The 14,485-nt window shown below is 45.0% G+C and overlaps 2 protein-coding genes across 5 annotated transcripts in view; both read left to right on the forward strand.

Moving 5' to 3' along the window:
- The window catches only part of Kdelc1 (KDEL motif containing 1), a 13,891-nt gene extending 5,930 nt beyond the window's left edge, over positions 1-7,961 (forward strand). For both annotated transcript variants that reach the window (XM_026788888.1, XM_005366398.2), the window contains 6 exons: positions 1,465-1,637; positions 1,758-1,995; positions 4,029-4,238; positions 4,819-4,908; positions 6,905-7,012; positions 7,732-7,961. In XM_026788888.1, coding sequence (XP_026644689.1) covers positions 1,465-1,637; positions 1,758-1,995; positions 4,029-4,238; positions 4,819-4,908; positions 6,905-7,012; positions 7,732-7,749 — 837 coding nt within the window. In that variant the 3' untranslated portion in view covers positions 7,750-7,961. The remainder of the gene's footprint in view (positions 1-1,464; positions 1,638-1,757; positions 1,996-4,028; positions 4,239-4,818; positions 4,909-6,904; positions 7,013-7,731) is intronic.
- A 4,909-nt stretch (positions 7,962-12,870) lies between these two features.
- Tex30 (testis expressed 30) overlaps positions 12,871-14,485 on the forward strand; it is a 9,158-nt gene continuing 7,543 nt past the window's right edge. For all 3 annotated transcript variants that reach the window (XM_013353487.2, XM_005366396.3, XM_013353488.2), the window contains exon 1: positions 12,871-12,972. The gene's annotated coding sequence lies outside the window, so the exon portion shown is untranslated. The remainder of the gene's footprint in view (positions 12,973-14,485) is intronic.

Raw genomic sequence — 14,485 nt, forward strand, 5'->3', positions numbered from 1 at the left:
GAGAAACCCTGTCTTGAAAATCCAAAAAAAAGAATCTGAGTCTCTGCATCTCCTCCCATCCCTCTTCCTTCTTCTCTCCCAAAGATGCCAATCGCATTGGTTTAACAGTTTGTTAGGGGCCAACCAGCCTCGACAAAAATACCTTTCTCCAGAGTGGAGGAATGGGAATTTAGAAATATAGTAAAGAATATGAAGACGCGAACGAAAATGATAAAACGCAGAAACATATAGGATAGTATCGGGAGGGAATTTCTCAGTGAGTACTGAAAATTCACCCATCTTTGATTTCCAACTGGCTAATATAGCCCTGACCCCAAAAGGTAGGACTAAAGCAAACGACTGTATTAACATACAAATTGAAAGTCACAGGCTACATTCATCACTAGACCAAACACTCTGTAGGCAAACCACTCCCTGGGTGGAATCCCAAGTGATTTCCATTAAGGGAACTGTTGGATCCTTAGACTTTTGTTTTAGGTAGGAACCGACTACTTTCCTACTTCAGGAACAGAAGGGCTGGCAAGTAGCCACACCTGTTGACAACAGCCTTGAGATAGAACTCTCTGATTTATTACTAGGTGAGACCTTTGTTTGAGTTAGAAGCACAATAACGTTGAATGAACTTGAAACAAGTTCCTAACTCTCTGAATTTTGGCCTCTTTGGGCCTCTACAACAGCCCCCCCCCCATACACACACATTCTTGTGTAGCTTCATCTAAACTAATTAAACCAACAATGTCTGATTTCCAAATAAGGTCACTCTAAGGCATTGGGGTTTAGGACTTAAGCATGTCTTGTGGGGGTAAGACAATCTATAGCAATGCCACATGGAAAGAAAATGTCTCAGCCTTAAGTGTTGTGTTTCCCAGCAACTCTCCCTCCCTTCCCTCTCTCTCATCCCCCCCCCCCATCTCATTAGAGTCTCTTGGCAGTATTGGAACAATAGAAAAATTAACTTTGCCAGCTTCTTGGTTTTATAGTAAGTCTACTGACCAACTTGGACACCACAGAAAGCAAACTGAAGCTATTTATCCACATGACCATTTTCTGACCAGTTTCTGTTCACTTAATCTGAAGTCATTGTCCTTGCCTACAGTTGGAAAGATTGGCCTTTTATTTGTACAGTGACTAATTTTGTTAAATCCACATACCAAATGATGGGTTTCATTGTGACGTTTTTGTATATGTACATCATGTGCTTATATGTATGGGCAGCAAATGCCTCTGTCTTTTCCTTTCTCCATTTTTGGAGGCAGAGTCTTGCCCAGGCTGGCCCTGAGCTCATTATGTAACCCAGACTGGCCTCACATTAACACTGGGCTCCAGTTCATGTTCCTCCGGCCGCCTCTGTCTCACAACTGTGAGGATTACAGAGAAGCACCATCTCCTGTTGTTAACCGATGAGTGTGTGATCGTGTGCCATACAAATACTGTGACTAAGCTCTTGTCTTTCCCCACCCCCAGGTGAGAATGCCAGATGTGGAGTTTTTTGTCAACCTGGGGGACTGGCCTTTGGAAAAAAAGAAATCAAATCCAAACATCCAGCCCATCTTTTCTTGGTGTGGCTCCACAGACTCCAGGGATATCGTGATGCCTACCTACGACCTGACTGATTCTGTCCTCGAAACCATGGGCCGGTGAGACATGGTCAGGGTTGACCCCGGGCCTTGGTTTGCTCGCTTTAGGGAGTCCTTTTCTGTCTGTTCGCGTGAATTGACAGTTTGGGAGGAAGACGTGTTCCGCTTCCTGTCTTTTAGAGTCAGTCTGGACATGATGTCGGTACAAGCTAACACGGGGCCTCCCTGGGAAAGGAAGAACGCCACAGCTGTGTGGAGGGGCCGTGACAGCCGCAAAGAGAGACTGGAGCTGGTCAAACTTAGCAGGAAACACCCAGAGCTCATCGATGCTGCTTTTACCAATTTCTTCTTCTTTAAGCATGATGAGAGCCTGTATGGGCCCATTGTGAAACACATTTCGTTTTTCGATTTCTTCAAGGTATGACATCGTCTGCGGGATCCCTTTCTGCTTTCCAATTTTATATGTATAAATGACACCTTAGGGAAGGGAACTAGAGTCTACAAGTTCCAGGGGATGAGGAAGTGTCACAAAACACAATGCTTTTTGCGTACCGAGACGTGGGAAAGGGACCTGAGTCTGAGTACATATCATTGATGCTGAGTAAGCATTAGTGGAATTTAATAGCCTGCAAAAAGCTATATTGTGGGGCTGGAGAGATGGCTCAGAGGTTAAGAGCATTGCCTGCTCTTCCAAAGGTCCTGAGTTCAATTCCCGGCAAACACATGGTGGCTCACAACCATCTGTAATGGGGTCTGGTGCCCTCTTCTGGCCTTCAGGCGTATACACAGACAGAATATTGTATACATAATAAATATTAAAAAAAAAAAAAGCTATATTGTTTCCCAGCCATCCCTTAAGATAAATGCATATTGGGTCAAATGTATGAAAGTCACTTTTAGAAATACTTCTCCCACAAATGACAGCATCACAAGAAGATATAAGACAGGGAGCCAGGTGAAACCCATCCACATATTCTGGGCCTTCGGGAGATGGCAGGTGGTTTTCTGTGCCTTGGGTGTAGATTCCCTGTGTTTCCCAGGGAGTAACCCTCTTTCTGATAGCTTCTTTTCAAAGGTGGGTAGCACTCCACTCTCAGGCCCTGTTGTTGGTTTCTTAGGTTCTTTGAGTCAACAAAAAAGTAGGAGAAAACACAAGACTGATGAACTCTTCTGCTTTGTGGATGCTATGCTGGTGTTTCTCACCTATGTATATTGAAATGATTTTTTTAAACATTTATTTATTTATTATGTATACAATATTCTGTCTGTCTGTATGTCTGAAGGCCAGAAGAGGGCACCAGACCTCATTACAGATGGTTGTGAGCCACCATGTGGTTGCTGGGAATTGAACTCAGGACCTCTGGAAGAGCAGGCAGTGCTCTTAACCTCTGAGCCATATCTCCAGCCCCTTGACACGATTTTTTAAAAAAGAGATGATTAGGCATCCCTTCTCAGAAGATGTGGAGAGTGTGTGTGTGTTCATGCCTGTTTCTGTGTTCATAGGTGCGTGTGTGTGTCTGTTTGTAAAAATACCAAAAGATCTTGAATGTCATTCCCCAGCAGCTATACACCCTGAGTTTTTATACAGGGTTTCTTCCTAGGCCCGGAGTGTGTCGAGTAAGCTAGACTGGCAGGCCCGCAGGCTCCAGCGACCCACCTGTCTCCCCCTCCCTAGCACCGGTATTACAAGCATGGGCCACCATCCCAGCTATTGTCCAGAGGTGCTGGTTATCCTCCGGTCCTCATGCTTTCAAGACAAGCAGTTTGCAGCCTGAGCCTTCTCCCAGCCCCAGAGGCAGGATTTCATCGCTTGGTTTTATTCTTGGCCCGGTGAATGTTCCACATCTAGGGCTATTGGTTTCCATAGTTCTGAGCATAGTATTATTCATAGATGTCCCGAACCCACAACTTATTAAGTCACTTACTATATATGTGTAGCCCTGACATATTCTAAAAATACTGTTGATGTGACACAGAACGTGCTGCCGTAGATGCACGTGTTAATCAACAAAGTAGCAGAGTATTTGCAAAAACCACACCAATACCCTTCCTTATGGTATAGCCTCAAGGAGTCCATATTATTAATTAGCTAACTGCTTCAGTGTTAGATCTGTAGCTGTGCTATAGCCAGGCGGTGGTGGCGCACGCCTTTAGTCCCAGCACTCTGGAGGCAGGGGCACGTGGATCTCTGTGAGTTCGAGGCCAGCCTGGTCTACAAGAGCTAGTTCCAGGACAGGCCCCAAAGCTACATAGATCTGTAGCCGTGTTTGGGAAATTTGGGCCCATATCAAATGAACCTTTCGCTCTAGGTCAACATAGTATATGATAAGAACACTCATTAAATGTTAATGGGAAAGTCTGTCTGAGGATGGCAAAGTGATGCATAGGATGGGGAAGGAAAAAGTAGAAACGGGAACAGAGTGAAGTCTCTTATACGCTCTTGCTTTGCAGCACAAGTATCAAATAAATATCGACGGTACTGTGGCCGCGTACCGCTTGCCCTACCTCCTGGTAGGCGACAGCGTGGTTCTAAAGCAGGACTCCATCTACTACGAACACTTTTACAATGAACTGCAGCCCTGGAAGCACTACATTCCGGTCAAAAGCAACCTGAGCGACCTGCTGGAGAAGCTGAAGTGGGCAAAAGATCATGATGCCGAGGTAAAGGCCGTTCTCTTAGCAGGCTTGAACTGCAGCACAGGGGGGTTGGAAACATGCCTGAACTCTCATGTTTAGATACAGCTTCTACCTATACATGGGGTGCTGCCTGACCAGGGGTCGTCCGCAGGTCCCCTCAAGGGGAACGTAACCACACCACTTTAGATTAGCTGACCATTCTGCTGAACTCTGGCATTGATAGTATAGGGGCATAAGCAGCACACATCTGGCAATAGATGTCAGTAACCACTAAGCTTGAGGCTTAGGGGCTGCTGAAAACTGAAGGGAGCGAGAACACGCAACTCTGTCCTTGATAAGTTACTGTTACTTTGCTGGCGTCTAGCGCCTCTTACCGAGGCAGGCTTATCTCTAAGACTTCTCACATGGCAACTTGAACTTCAAATCTTGCAAACCTCTCTGGGTTGAACAAAACGTACACTGTGAATTGCGCCTTTGCTACTTAAGGCTACTCCCAAAGATAAGTTTTCTGTCTCATCTTCCTGTGTGGTCTGAAGGTCTGTTTGCATGTGTCTGCAAGAGAAGGAGTCAGCTCCGTTAAAGGGTGTTCTTTTAATTCCCATAGGCAAAGAAGATAGCAAAAGCAGGACAAGAATTTGCAAGAAATAATCTAATGGGCGATGATATATTCTGTTATTACTTCAAACTTTTCCAGGTTAGTATTTTCACTCACTCACACACACACATACACACCTTTCATATTGCTTGTGACTAGATATGTTAGGTATGTTATAGTCAAGCAATAGTTCATGTAAAATTGTCTAAAAGTATATTAATATAAAGGCATATGTGTGCCACTTTAATAAGAATTAGACACAAATACTAAGCTATAAGTATCTAGGCTTGGAGTGTAGCTTAACTATACAGTACACATCTATTATGTATGAGGCATTGGATTGAGTTCCAGGTACTGTAAGGGAAAATTAAAAAAAAATGTTGAATACTAACGATGTAACAGCATCAAGCGAAAAGCTTTGATATTAGGCCTAAGGGCCTAGGCTTGGGGGTGGAGCTTAAGCAGGAAAAGGCCTATGGCCTGATAGGTTGATAGTTCAAGGGGTCTTTGACCGTACTCCCTCAAACAACCCCAGGCTCATCTAATTTGGGGGTTAGGCAGGGTCAAACCTCTTTAGTACTTGCGTGGGGGAACTGCTTGGCAATACTGGGTACTGTAGGTAATCAAGCAGTAAAACAATGAAAAGGTCTTCATTCAACAAAGTACAAAGTGTAATCTTGGCTCCAAATAACATACCCTTTCTTGAAAATTATTTTCATGGACCAGGAGTTTATAAATTGTTATTGCAACAAACCTGATGATTTAAAAGGCTTATCTTAAAAAAGAACGCGGAAGTAAACAATAACAGTGGAGCTGAATTGAGATTCTTATCTTAGAAGTCCAAATATCAAACACCACATCATAGGCTCTGCTACAGAGGAAAGTTGGGTTGTCTCTGGTTTGTACTGGTCTATCTTAATAACCTTCCCTAGAGGATAGTCAAGGGATTCAGAGAGAGTAAAACCAGTGAGCTAGACTAGGGGGCTACAGCCTGAACATCTACAGATCCATTGGGTTGTGTCATTTTTTTGGCTAATGTGTGGCATCCACGCCTAGCACAGTGCCCGTTGCAGAATAAGAGTATAATCAAGAAAGTTGATGACTCAGACTTGTGCAGCCTTGGTGGGGAAGGAAGAAGTGGACTGTGTTCTTCTAGGGAGGCTTCTGGGCAACATTATCTTCACTTAAAGCAGAAGGTAGCTACAAAGAAATATTTAGTCATACAAATTTGCGATTTCGGGCTGGAGAGATGGCTCAGCAGTTAAGAGCACATACTGTTCTTGCTGAGAACCCATCACCCATGTCAGACAGATCATAACAGCCTGTAACTCTTAGCTTCAGGACACCTGACCCCTTGGCCTCTGCTGGCATTCATATTCATGCACATACTCACACTCAGACGCATAATTAAAAACAAAGCAATGTGGTTTTTTTATATGTGAATATGCTAGATGTAGTGACACACACCTGTACTCCTAGCACTCAGGAAATGAAGACGGAGGATTGGTGCAAGTTTGATACCGGTGTGATCTACATATCAATAGGCCAACTGTAGTGATATCCTGTCTCAAAAACTACAAAACAAGATAGGGCTGAATGATAGCTCCCAGCAGCCCTGTGAGGATCTATCTGTGGCAGGACTTACCTGTATTCCCAGCATTGGGAAACAGAGACAAGAAGAGGCTCATGGCTAGCCAATCTAGTCCATCAGTGAGCTCCAGGTTCAGTGACCCTCCCTGCCTCTAAAAGTAATGTGGAGAGAGACTAAGAGAGACATTTGATGTCCTCCTGTGACCTTCACATTACACACACACACACACACACACACACACACACACACACACACACACACACACACACACACAGACACTCACAGAGTTGTCTCATAAGGGGTATATTTGGAATGGGCAGCCAGTGTTCACTATACAATCAGGAATGTATTGAGCATTTAGGATAGATGTGGAGGACACTGTAGGTGACACTTAACTACATATGCACTAAAAGAATGCTTTACTTGTAAGTTCCTGTGTGTCTCCTTCGGGGAATATACTTGAAGAGCTGCTTACGGAATGCTTTTCTCATTGCTGTTGAACAGGGCTATGCCAATCTCCAAGTGAACAAGCCCCAAATCCGAGAGGGTATGCAGCGGGTAGAGCCACAGTCTGAGGATGACCTCTTCCCTTGCACGTGCCATAGGAGAAAGGTAATAAGACTAATCTTCTGTCTCCACTGGCGTGAAAGAACCGGTCTGTGTGATTGCTCACCGCCTGTGAAAAATGCACAAGCTCTGAATGCTCGTTAAACTTTTGGTAGCTATTGTCGGCCTGGTGGGACTCTATATACACCGTGGCCATCTAGGAGGAGAAATTCTGGTTCTTTGCAGTTTTGTGTGTCTATTTTGAGAAATGACTCGCCACTAACTCACTGGCCCCGCGGTGGTACATCATCTATGCTAACTCCTGTCTGTGCTGTATGAGTCACCAGAGCCGGTAATGAAACGGATTCAATGTCACACAGTTTCTCTTGGCTCTGCATGAGATGAGGCAATTTCATTTCCTTTCTATTTCTTATGTGATTTAGTTAGAATTGGTACCAGATCATCATCTTCCCCCAACTATTGGAAGTTTGAATCGTTCTCTGTCTAGGCCATCTCTTCACACGCAGTATCTGTAACACAGGTGTAGCGGTGACACAGACCCCTGGGTATTGAAGATCTCCATCACTCACTCCCATGAAGCCTAGTGTGATTTGTACCTGGTGGGTGATTCTGGCCCTCCAGAAATAGTCCTGAGTCCTTAAGACACCTAAAAGAAAACTTGGGTTTTTTTTTTTTTGTTTGTTTGGTTTTTTCAATTGTCTGGTATGAGTATTCTTGATTCTAAGATTTCTTAGTAGCTCTTATATTTTTCTTCTTAATTACAGACCAAAGATGAACTCTGATGTGCAAAATATCTTCTATTCAAATGATGGTGCTCCGAAGACACTTCTTAACTGTAAAAGAAGATTATTTTTAAGTATTAATCCAAAAACAGTGTAAAATCTATCAGTGACTGTTTGCGTTCTCAGAGTGTGTCTTCTTAAATGCAGTGTTCCCATGACTGTCTTTTACAAAACATTTTTAAATTTTTATAATAAAACCACCTTTATTTTAAGGGCCTATTTTGTACCCATTATTAACTATGAGTCGAAGAAGGAAAGTCTGGGTCCTTGATTCCGGCCTGCTGACTGCTGGCTCTGAATCAGACAGACCTCCAAAAACAGAACAAAACCCACCTAATTGTGGTGGTTCATGCCTGAAGTTCCAGCCCTCCCGAGACTGAGGCAAGAGACTGCCATGAGTTCCAGACCAGTTTGAGTTGCATGTCAGGCTGGCCTGGGAGACGTGTGACTCTCTCTTAAAATACCGACAACTCTGTCTCTTTTGAACTGCTTCATCTTGGAATGACTATTCATTCAGTCACGGCCAAACCTCACTCTAATAAAACATGGTAGAGCTGCCTTTATCTGGCCTCTGCCTCAGCTGTAGTCAGATCTATTAACCACCAACCAACATGAACCCTGTCACCGTTCACCCAATGCTTGTTTCCTTCCTGCCCTGGTATTTGCATTTCCCTTGGTGTGGAAGCCAGGATCCGTTCTTCTTTGTCCAGCTCATTTCAGAAATGTCACGCCCCTGTCACCATCCTTTGCCGTAGTCGCCTGTAAACTCTCCCTTCCCCCCCAGATTTAAGCATCCTGAGTACAGAGACCATTCTTTTTAGGGTCTGACAGACTTCCCTGGACCTGGAAGGGGCAACAGATTTAAATGGGTAAAGGAATAATTACTTTAAAAGGCAATTAAAGTAGCAGCTGGGGGCCAGGCATGCTGGTACATGCCTTTAGGCCCACCACACACGTTTCTCCTCCAATTAGACAAGTCCCACCCACATCAATCTCCAAGTCTACTGATTTAAATGTTGTTCTCATTGAAAACTTGCCCTGGCAGAATATCCAGAATGCTTGACCTTACGCCAGGGAATGGCCCGACCAAGTTAACCGTCACTAATGGGAATTCTCAAAATGTATGTTTATTGAGCACCTAATATGTCTTCAGATAGTGTATAAGTTCTAAAGATAGATCAGGGAATAGTTTCTGTCTCTTCTTGAAAAAGAATGGAAACTTAAAATCAATAAACTAATTAAGTATGGGCTGGAGAGATGGCTCAGTGGTTAAGAGCTTTGCTTGTTCTTCCAAAGGTCCTGAGTTCAATTCCCAGCAACCACATGGTAGCTCACAGCCATCTGTAATGAGACTTGGTGGCCTCGAACTCACAGAGATCCGCCTGCCTCTGCCTCCCAAGTGCTGGGATTACAGGCGTGCGCCACCACTGCCTGGCTAAATAAATCTTTTTTAAAAAATAAATAAAAAATAATTAAGTATGGGTTGTGGCTAAAAGTGGTATCACAGGAATGTCTAGTAGAGTCTACTTAGCACTAGTCTAAATATGCTAATTGGATTGATGTGGGAGTGTCATATATCAATCTGTTGATTTCATCGGTTTAAGCAATAAAGAAACTGCTTGGTCTCATAGGTTAGAACATTAGGTGGGAGGAGTAAACAGAACAGAATGCTGGGAGGAAGAAGAAGTGAACTCAGACTCGACAGCTCTCCTCTCAGGAGCAGATGCTCCAGAGAGACGACATGCTCCCATCTCCAGGGCGGACGGGAGAACTCTGCTCACTGAGGCACACGCAATGAAGCTCCTACCCAGGATGGACGTAGGCTAGAATCTTCCCGGTAAGACCGGTGCTCACTAAGACCAGTGCTCACAGATTATTAGAGATGAGTTGATTGGGATATCAGAATTAGCCAGTAAGGGCTAGAGCTAAAGGGCCAAGCAGTGTTTAAAAGAATACAGTGTCCATGTAATTATTTCGGGTAAAGCTAGCCGCGTGGCGGGACACAGTCCACCGCTCTTATTACTACATTGGATATTGACTGTTGCTATAAATTATGATAAGCCACTGCTAAAAAAATTAAAAATTTACTAATTTATTAAAGTTTATCAACCAGAAGAACTTTAAATAGCAATTTTTTTCAGGTATCTATTGGAACTGTTCATATTTTTTTAATATTTTTTAAATATTTTTATGGTTTATTTAACTTTTTTATGTGCATTGGTGTGAAGGTGTCAGATCCCCTGCAACTGGATCTTTAGACAGTTGTGAGCCGCCATGTGGGTGCTGGGAATTGAACCCAGGTCCTTTGGAAGAGCAGTCAGTGCTCTTAACCACTGAGCCATCTCTCCAGCCCTCATATTCTATTTTTCTGGTTTTGTTGCATTCATTTTTCATGAACTACAGTAATAGCATTTTAATTTTGAAGCAGTGTAAAAAGCCATGATCATTATTTCTTTGGTGATGCTGAACTAATTGGTACAGTAAGTGATTTAGACATTCAATTTTTTTTCTCATGTTTTACTTCTTGAGACTTTTATACCATGTGGTTATTTAATTTGCTTTAAGTTCTTTTCTTTTTTTAAGACATGGTCTTAGTAGGTAATCATGGTTGGCTTGGAACTCACTATGTATAGCAAAATGACTTCAAACTCATAGAGATCTATCTGTCTCTGCCCCCTGAGTGCTGGGATTAAAGGAGTGGACCACCATGCCTGGCTTTGACTTAGAACATTTTAAACTACCCACAGAGCAAATCTGGCCCACTACCCATGTTTGTAAAGCTTCTAAGATAAGAATAATTTCAAGAAAATATATATTCCAGTACATGCAGAACTCAAATTTTGTTCCATAAATAAGGTTTTATATTAGTTTCCTATTCTGTGAAGAGAAAAAAAAACTATCACATACTTAGTCATCTAAAACAACGTACATGTGTTCTTACAATTCTGGAAGTCGCAGTTTGAGATCAGTTTTCCTGGGCTAATGTTTAACGGGTGGGGCACTTGCCTTTTTTCTTCTAATGCTGCCTTCCTAACATTTCTTGCCTTGGGAACCCTCCCTCCAGCTTCCTAGCCTGCAGCCTGACGTCTTAAAGTCTTGCTCTGCTTCTCTCAACACAGCCTCTGAACACTGCACCAATATGGTTCACAATACTCCACATGTCCATGGACTGGTAAATCGATCCATACAGCTGTTGCTTGGGATTCAGTGATAAGTTGGTAGAAAGAAGCAGAGTACCCTTGCACACGCTACAGACAAGATGACAGATGAAAGATCTCATTCCATGACTCGATTTACATGAACTTTACATCCAGAAAAGGTAAGTCTATACACACAAATCATGTTAGGGGTTCTCTGGTGTCCAAGGTAGGAAAGGGGAGTGGCAAGTTTCTTCTAGAAATGATATGTGCTTAGAACTTGATGGACGGCTGCAAATGACTGTATAGTTACCGGACATCACCAAATTGTGTACTTGAATTGAAACTCAGGGCAGACACAGAAAGCCAATAAAGCATAGCTAGAGTAGCAGACATGAACTAGCAATGTAGCTTAGTGGTGGCATGTCTGCATGGACAAGGCCTGGGGTTCCATCCCCCACAACCCAAAGAAGTGAGGAGAGAGGCTTTGGGGCAGGGGGAGGAAGGAAAGGATTGGATGGAGGGAAGGAAGGAAGAGAGATTAGCAGACGACAAGGAAGTGTTAACTGAAAGTATTAAGACTCTAACTTGAGAAAGCCCTTGTGATAAGCAATTTCAGCCAATTGCTTCTTAGTATGTTCTGTGCCAGGAGAGAGGGCCGGTGGGGAACCTGTCTGACTCCATTTTAAAGGCAGGAGCCATTATGCTGTATTTTTTTAAAGTAAGTTTCTTTTTACTGTGAGAGTTGAGTAGCCTGTTCCTGGAACCTGACCTTCTCCACCCTATGACCTTGATATGTTTTTGAGGGACCCTGACCCTCCCTGACCCCTCCTAATCACTTGGTGATCACGTGATATTTTTAAATGTTTTTTTTTTTTCATTTTGTTTCTTGTATTTTTTTTTTAATTTCCATATTGCTCCATTGTCTCCCCTCTGTAAAACTACTCACTGGCCAGCTCGTGGGTGCACCCTAATAAAAACCAAGCTTGCCTCAAATTAGGCTCAAATTGTGGTAGTGGTCTTATTCTCTAAGTTGGGATTAACCTAGGTACTAAAATCACTGTGCCTGGGGGGGATTCATTCAGGAAACATTTGCCTGGCATTATCCTATACCAGGAGTTTCGGTCAAATTACACACACACACACACACACACACACACACACACACACACACACACACACACACTGACACCACTAAACTATCTTTTCATCAAGGAAGTTTAAACTGAAAAAAGAAAAAAAGACAGAAAAAGACGTGAGTGAAGACCTAAGTAAAAGGTGCAATCTGATGAGTTGGAACAGGTTAGGGTGAGGAGTCTCTGAAGGAAGTGCGGAGGTACTGGGTGGTCGGTCCTAAAGCCTCAGGATCATCCAGCTGCTGTGAAGGCACAAAGGTGGTAGCAACACAGCCTTTGGGTGACCAGTTTAGGCAGTCAGTGTTGGGGGGGGGGGAGCCTTAGCCTAGCCTGGCACAGGTGAGAGGCATCCAATCTTTTGACACTGTTTTGACTTTTCCATCTACAAAGCTCACATTGAACCACGCAGACAAGCTGCAAAAAGAAAAGCAAGTCGCAGTAATAACACCAATAATAAATTAATTAGGAAATATGTTTTAAGTGCACGATTTTGTCTGGGGTCGCATGCATGGCTGTCCTGTGCGCATGCGGCAGCGGGGTGGACGCGCCTGAAGGCCAAGCGGATAAGGAATCCACGGCGGGGCGAGGGTAAAGGGCTAGGTCCGGGCTGACACCACGTCTAACCAAAGGATGAACGGACCGGAAGAAGCTGAGACGGCGACGCTAGCGGCTTTCCCGCGCTGCTCGGCTACACCCGCGCCCTGAACTCCCGCTCCCAGCTCCCCGCCTGCAGGAGGCGGGGCCGAGCTCCGGCGAAGAAGAAAACTCTCCTTCCCGGCGTGCCGCGCGCGCGTCCCACGAGCCGGGGAGGGCGGAGCCTGCGTGCGCGTGCGCAGGAGCGGGCCGCGCTGACGGGGGCGGGTGGCGAGGCGGTCGCTTCGAGCGTGTTAGTTCGCTCCCCGAAGAGAGTGAGGGCGGTTGGCGTCCGGCGGTGTCTCGTGCGTTCGCTGGTAAGCGCGGCGGCGGCGGCGGGAAGCGGGAGCAGCGGGGCCGCGCCGGGCGGGCTGCGCCTCGGGGACTGTCCGTCGGGGGCCGCCCGAGGCGTCGGAGGAAGCCGGCCGCCGTCGGGCAGCAGCCCCGGGAGGGCGGACACGGGGTGGGTACGGCGGCGGCGGGCAGGCGGGGGGCCGGGCCGCTGAGACTCGTCCGTCCGTGGGCTGCCGCGGGTGACCGGAGCCGAGCCTCCCCGCCAGCCGTGAGGGGCTCCCGCGGGAGGATGCCTGCCCGGCCCGGGGCTTCACGTCCGTTGAGCGAATCCACGACGATTCCCGTCGACCCCTGACCTCGGGTTTGGATTATTATTATTATTATTTTTTTCTTTCTCGTTTGTTGAGTCGACTCCCAGTTTTGTTCGACCGGTGACAGCCGACGTATTTGCTGCAGACGTAACAGACAATACTTATTTTTTTTTTTTTTTTTAAACTGGAAGTCAGGTGGCCCGGGTGTTTTGACGGCTGAGTGGAAGGTAGGACCAGAAAAAACGCTGCCTCGGAGTATCAGGAGCCCCTCCCCCCCAACTCTCCCCCTTGCTGATCAACGACGTTTGGAACCGGTACCCCGTCAACCGTATTTAAGGGTCAGCATTCGGTTGTCACCTTGCATCTACCGGGTTGGTAGCTGTTTTCTCCATCTGCTGGCTGTGGACGTTGAGGCGGAGCCAGGCTTCGGTCCTCCCTTATCCTTCCAGAAAAAAAAAAAAAAATGCTAGAGATAAAATCGACACTCATCACTTGCTTTGAGCTGTTACCCTCGGGACGTTTTCAGGGTTACCGAAGCAGGCTAGAACAAACGTGTGCAACAGTCGTGAAGAACAAGTTGATCATGAACTCCGGAGGAGCTCAGAGTTTGTCCTTAAAAACAAAACCCCAGGTTAATCTGAAAGAGCCTTCTAGGTTGATGGTAAATGGAAAACCTGCTTCTAATTTTACTGCTTTCTGAAATGTCATCGAAATTACAGGGAAGGATGTTTGGTTTTTTTGTTTTGTGTTTGGGTTTTTTGAGACAGGGTCTTGCTTAGCCTGGTCTCAAACTTGCAGTGATTTTTTTTTTTTTCACGTACTGAGATTATAGGCATACCCACCCAACGTGGCTCCCCTCTTTTATTTTTATTTTTATTTTTTGGACACTGGGATAGAAACCTTGGGAAATAGAGAAGTTGAATAATGAACTCTTAAGAAGCAGTGGCAAAACCAGCAGTGAGGGACGCAATGAAACTCGTCAACTGGTGTGAATAAATCATACGATTCAGAACACACAGAAACTGTCAGCACCAGATAGAGTTGGAAGTGTGTTGATGTGGGCAGAGGTGGAAGACTTAGGAAGTGTTAGGTTAAATCTTTTTAAGGAGCAGTCGTATATTTAGATTCCTTTTCCCCTTTCACACTCTTGAGTGCTTATGTCCCCCATGATTAGAAGACAGGAAGGAGGCTTATTTTGACAAAAATAAGGGTTTGGAGGTGGTGG

The sequence above is a fragment of the Microtus ochrogaster genome, unplaced genomic scaffold (genome assembly GCF_000317375.1).
Source record: "Microtus ochrogaster isolate Prairie Vole_2 unplaced genomic scaffold, MicOch1.0 UNK8, whole genome shotgun sequence".
Classification (NCBI taxonomy): domain Eukaryota; kingdom Metazoa; phylum Chordata; class Mammalia; order Rodentia; family Cricetidae; genus Microtus; species Microtus ochrogaster.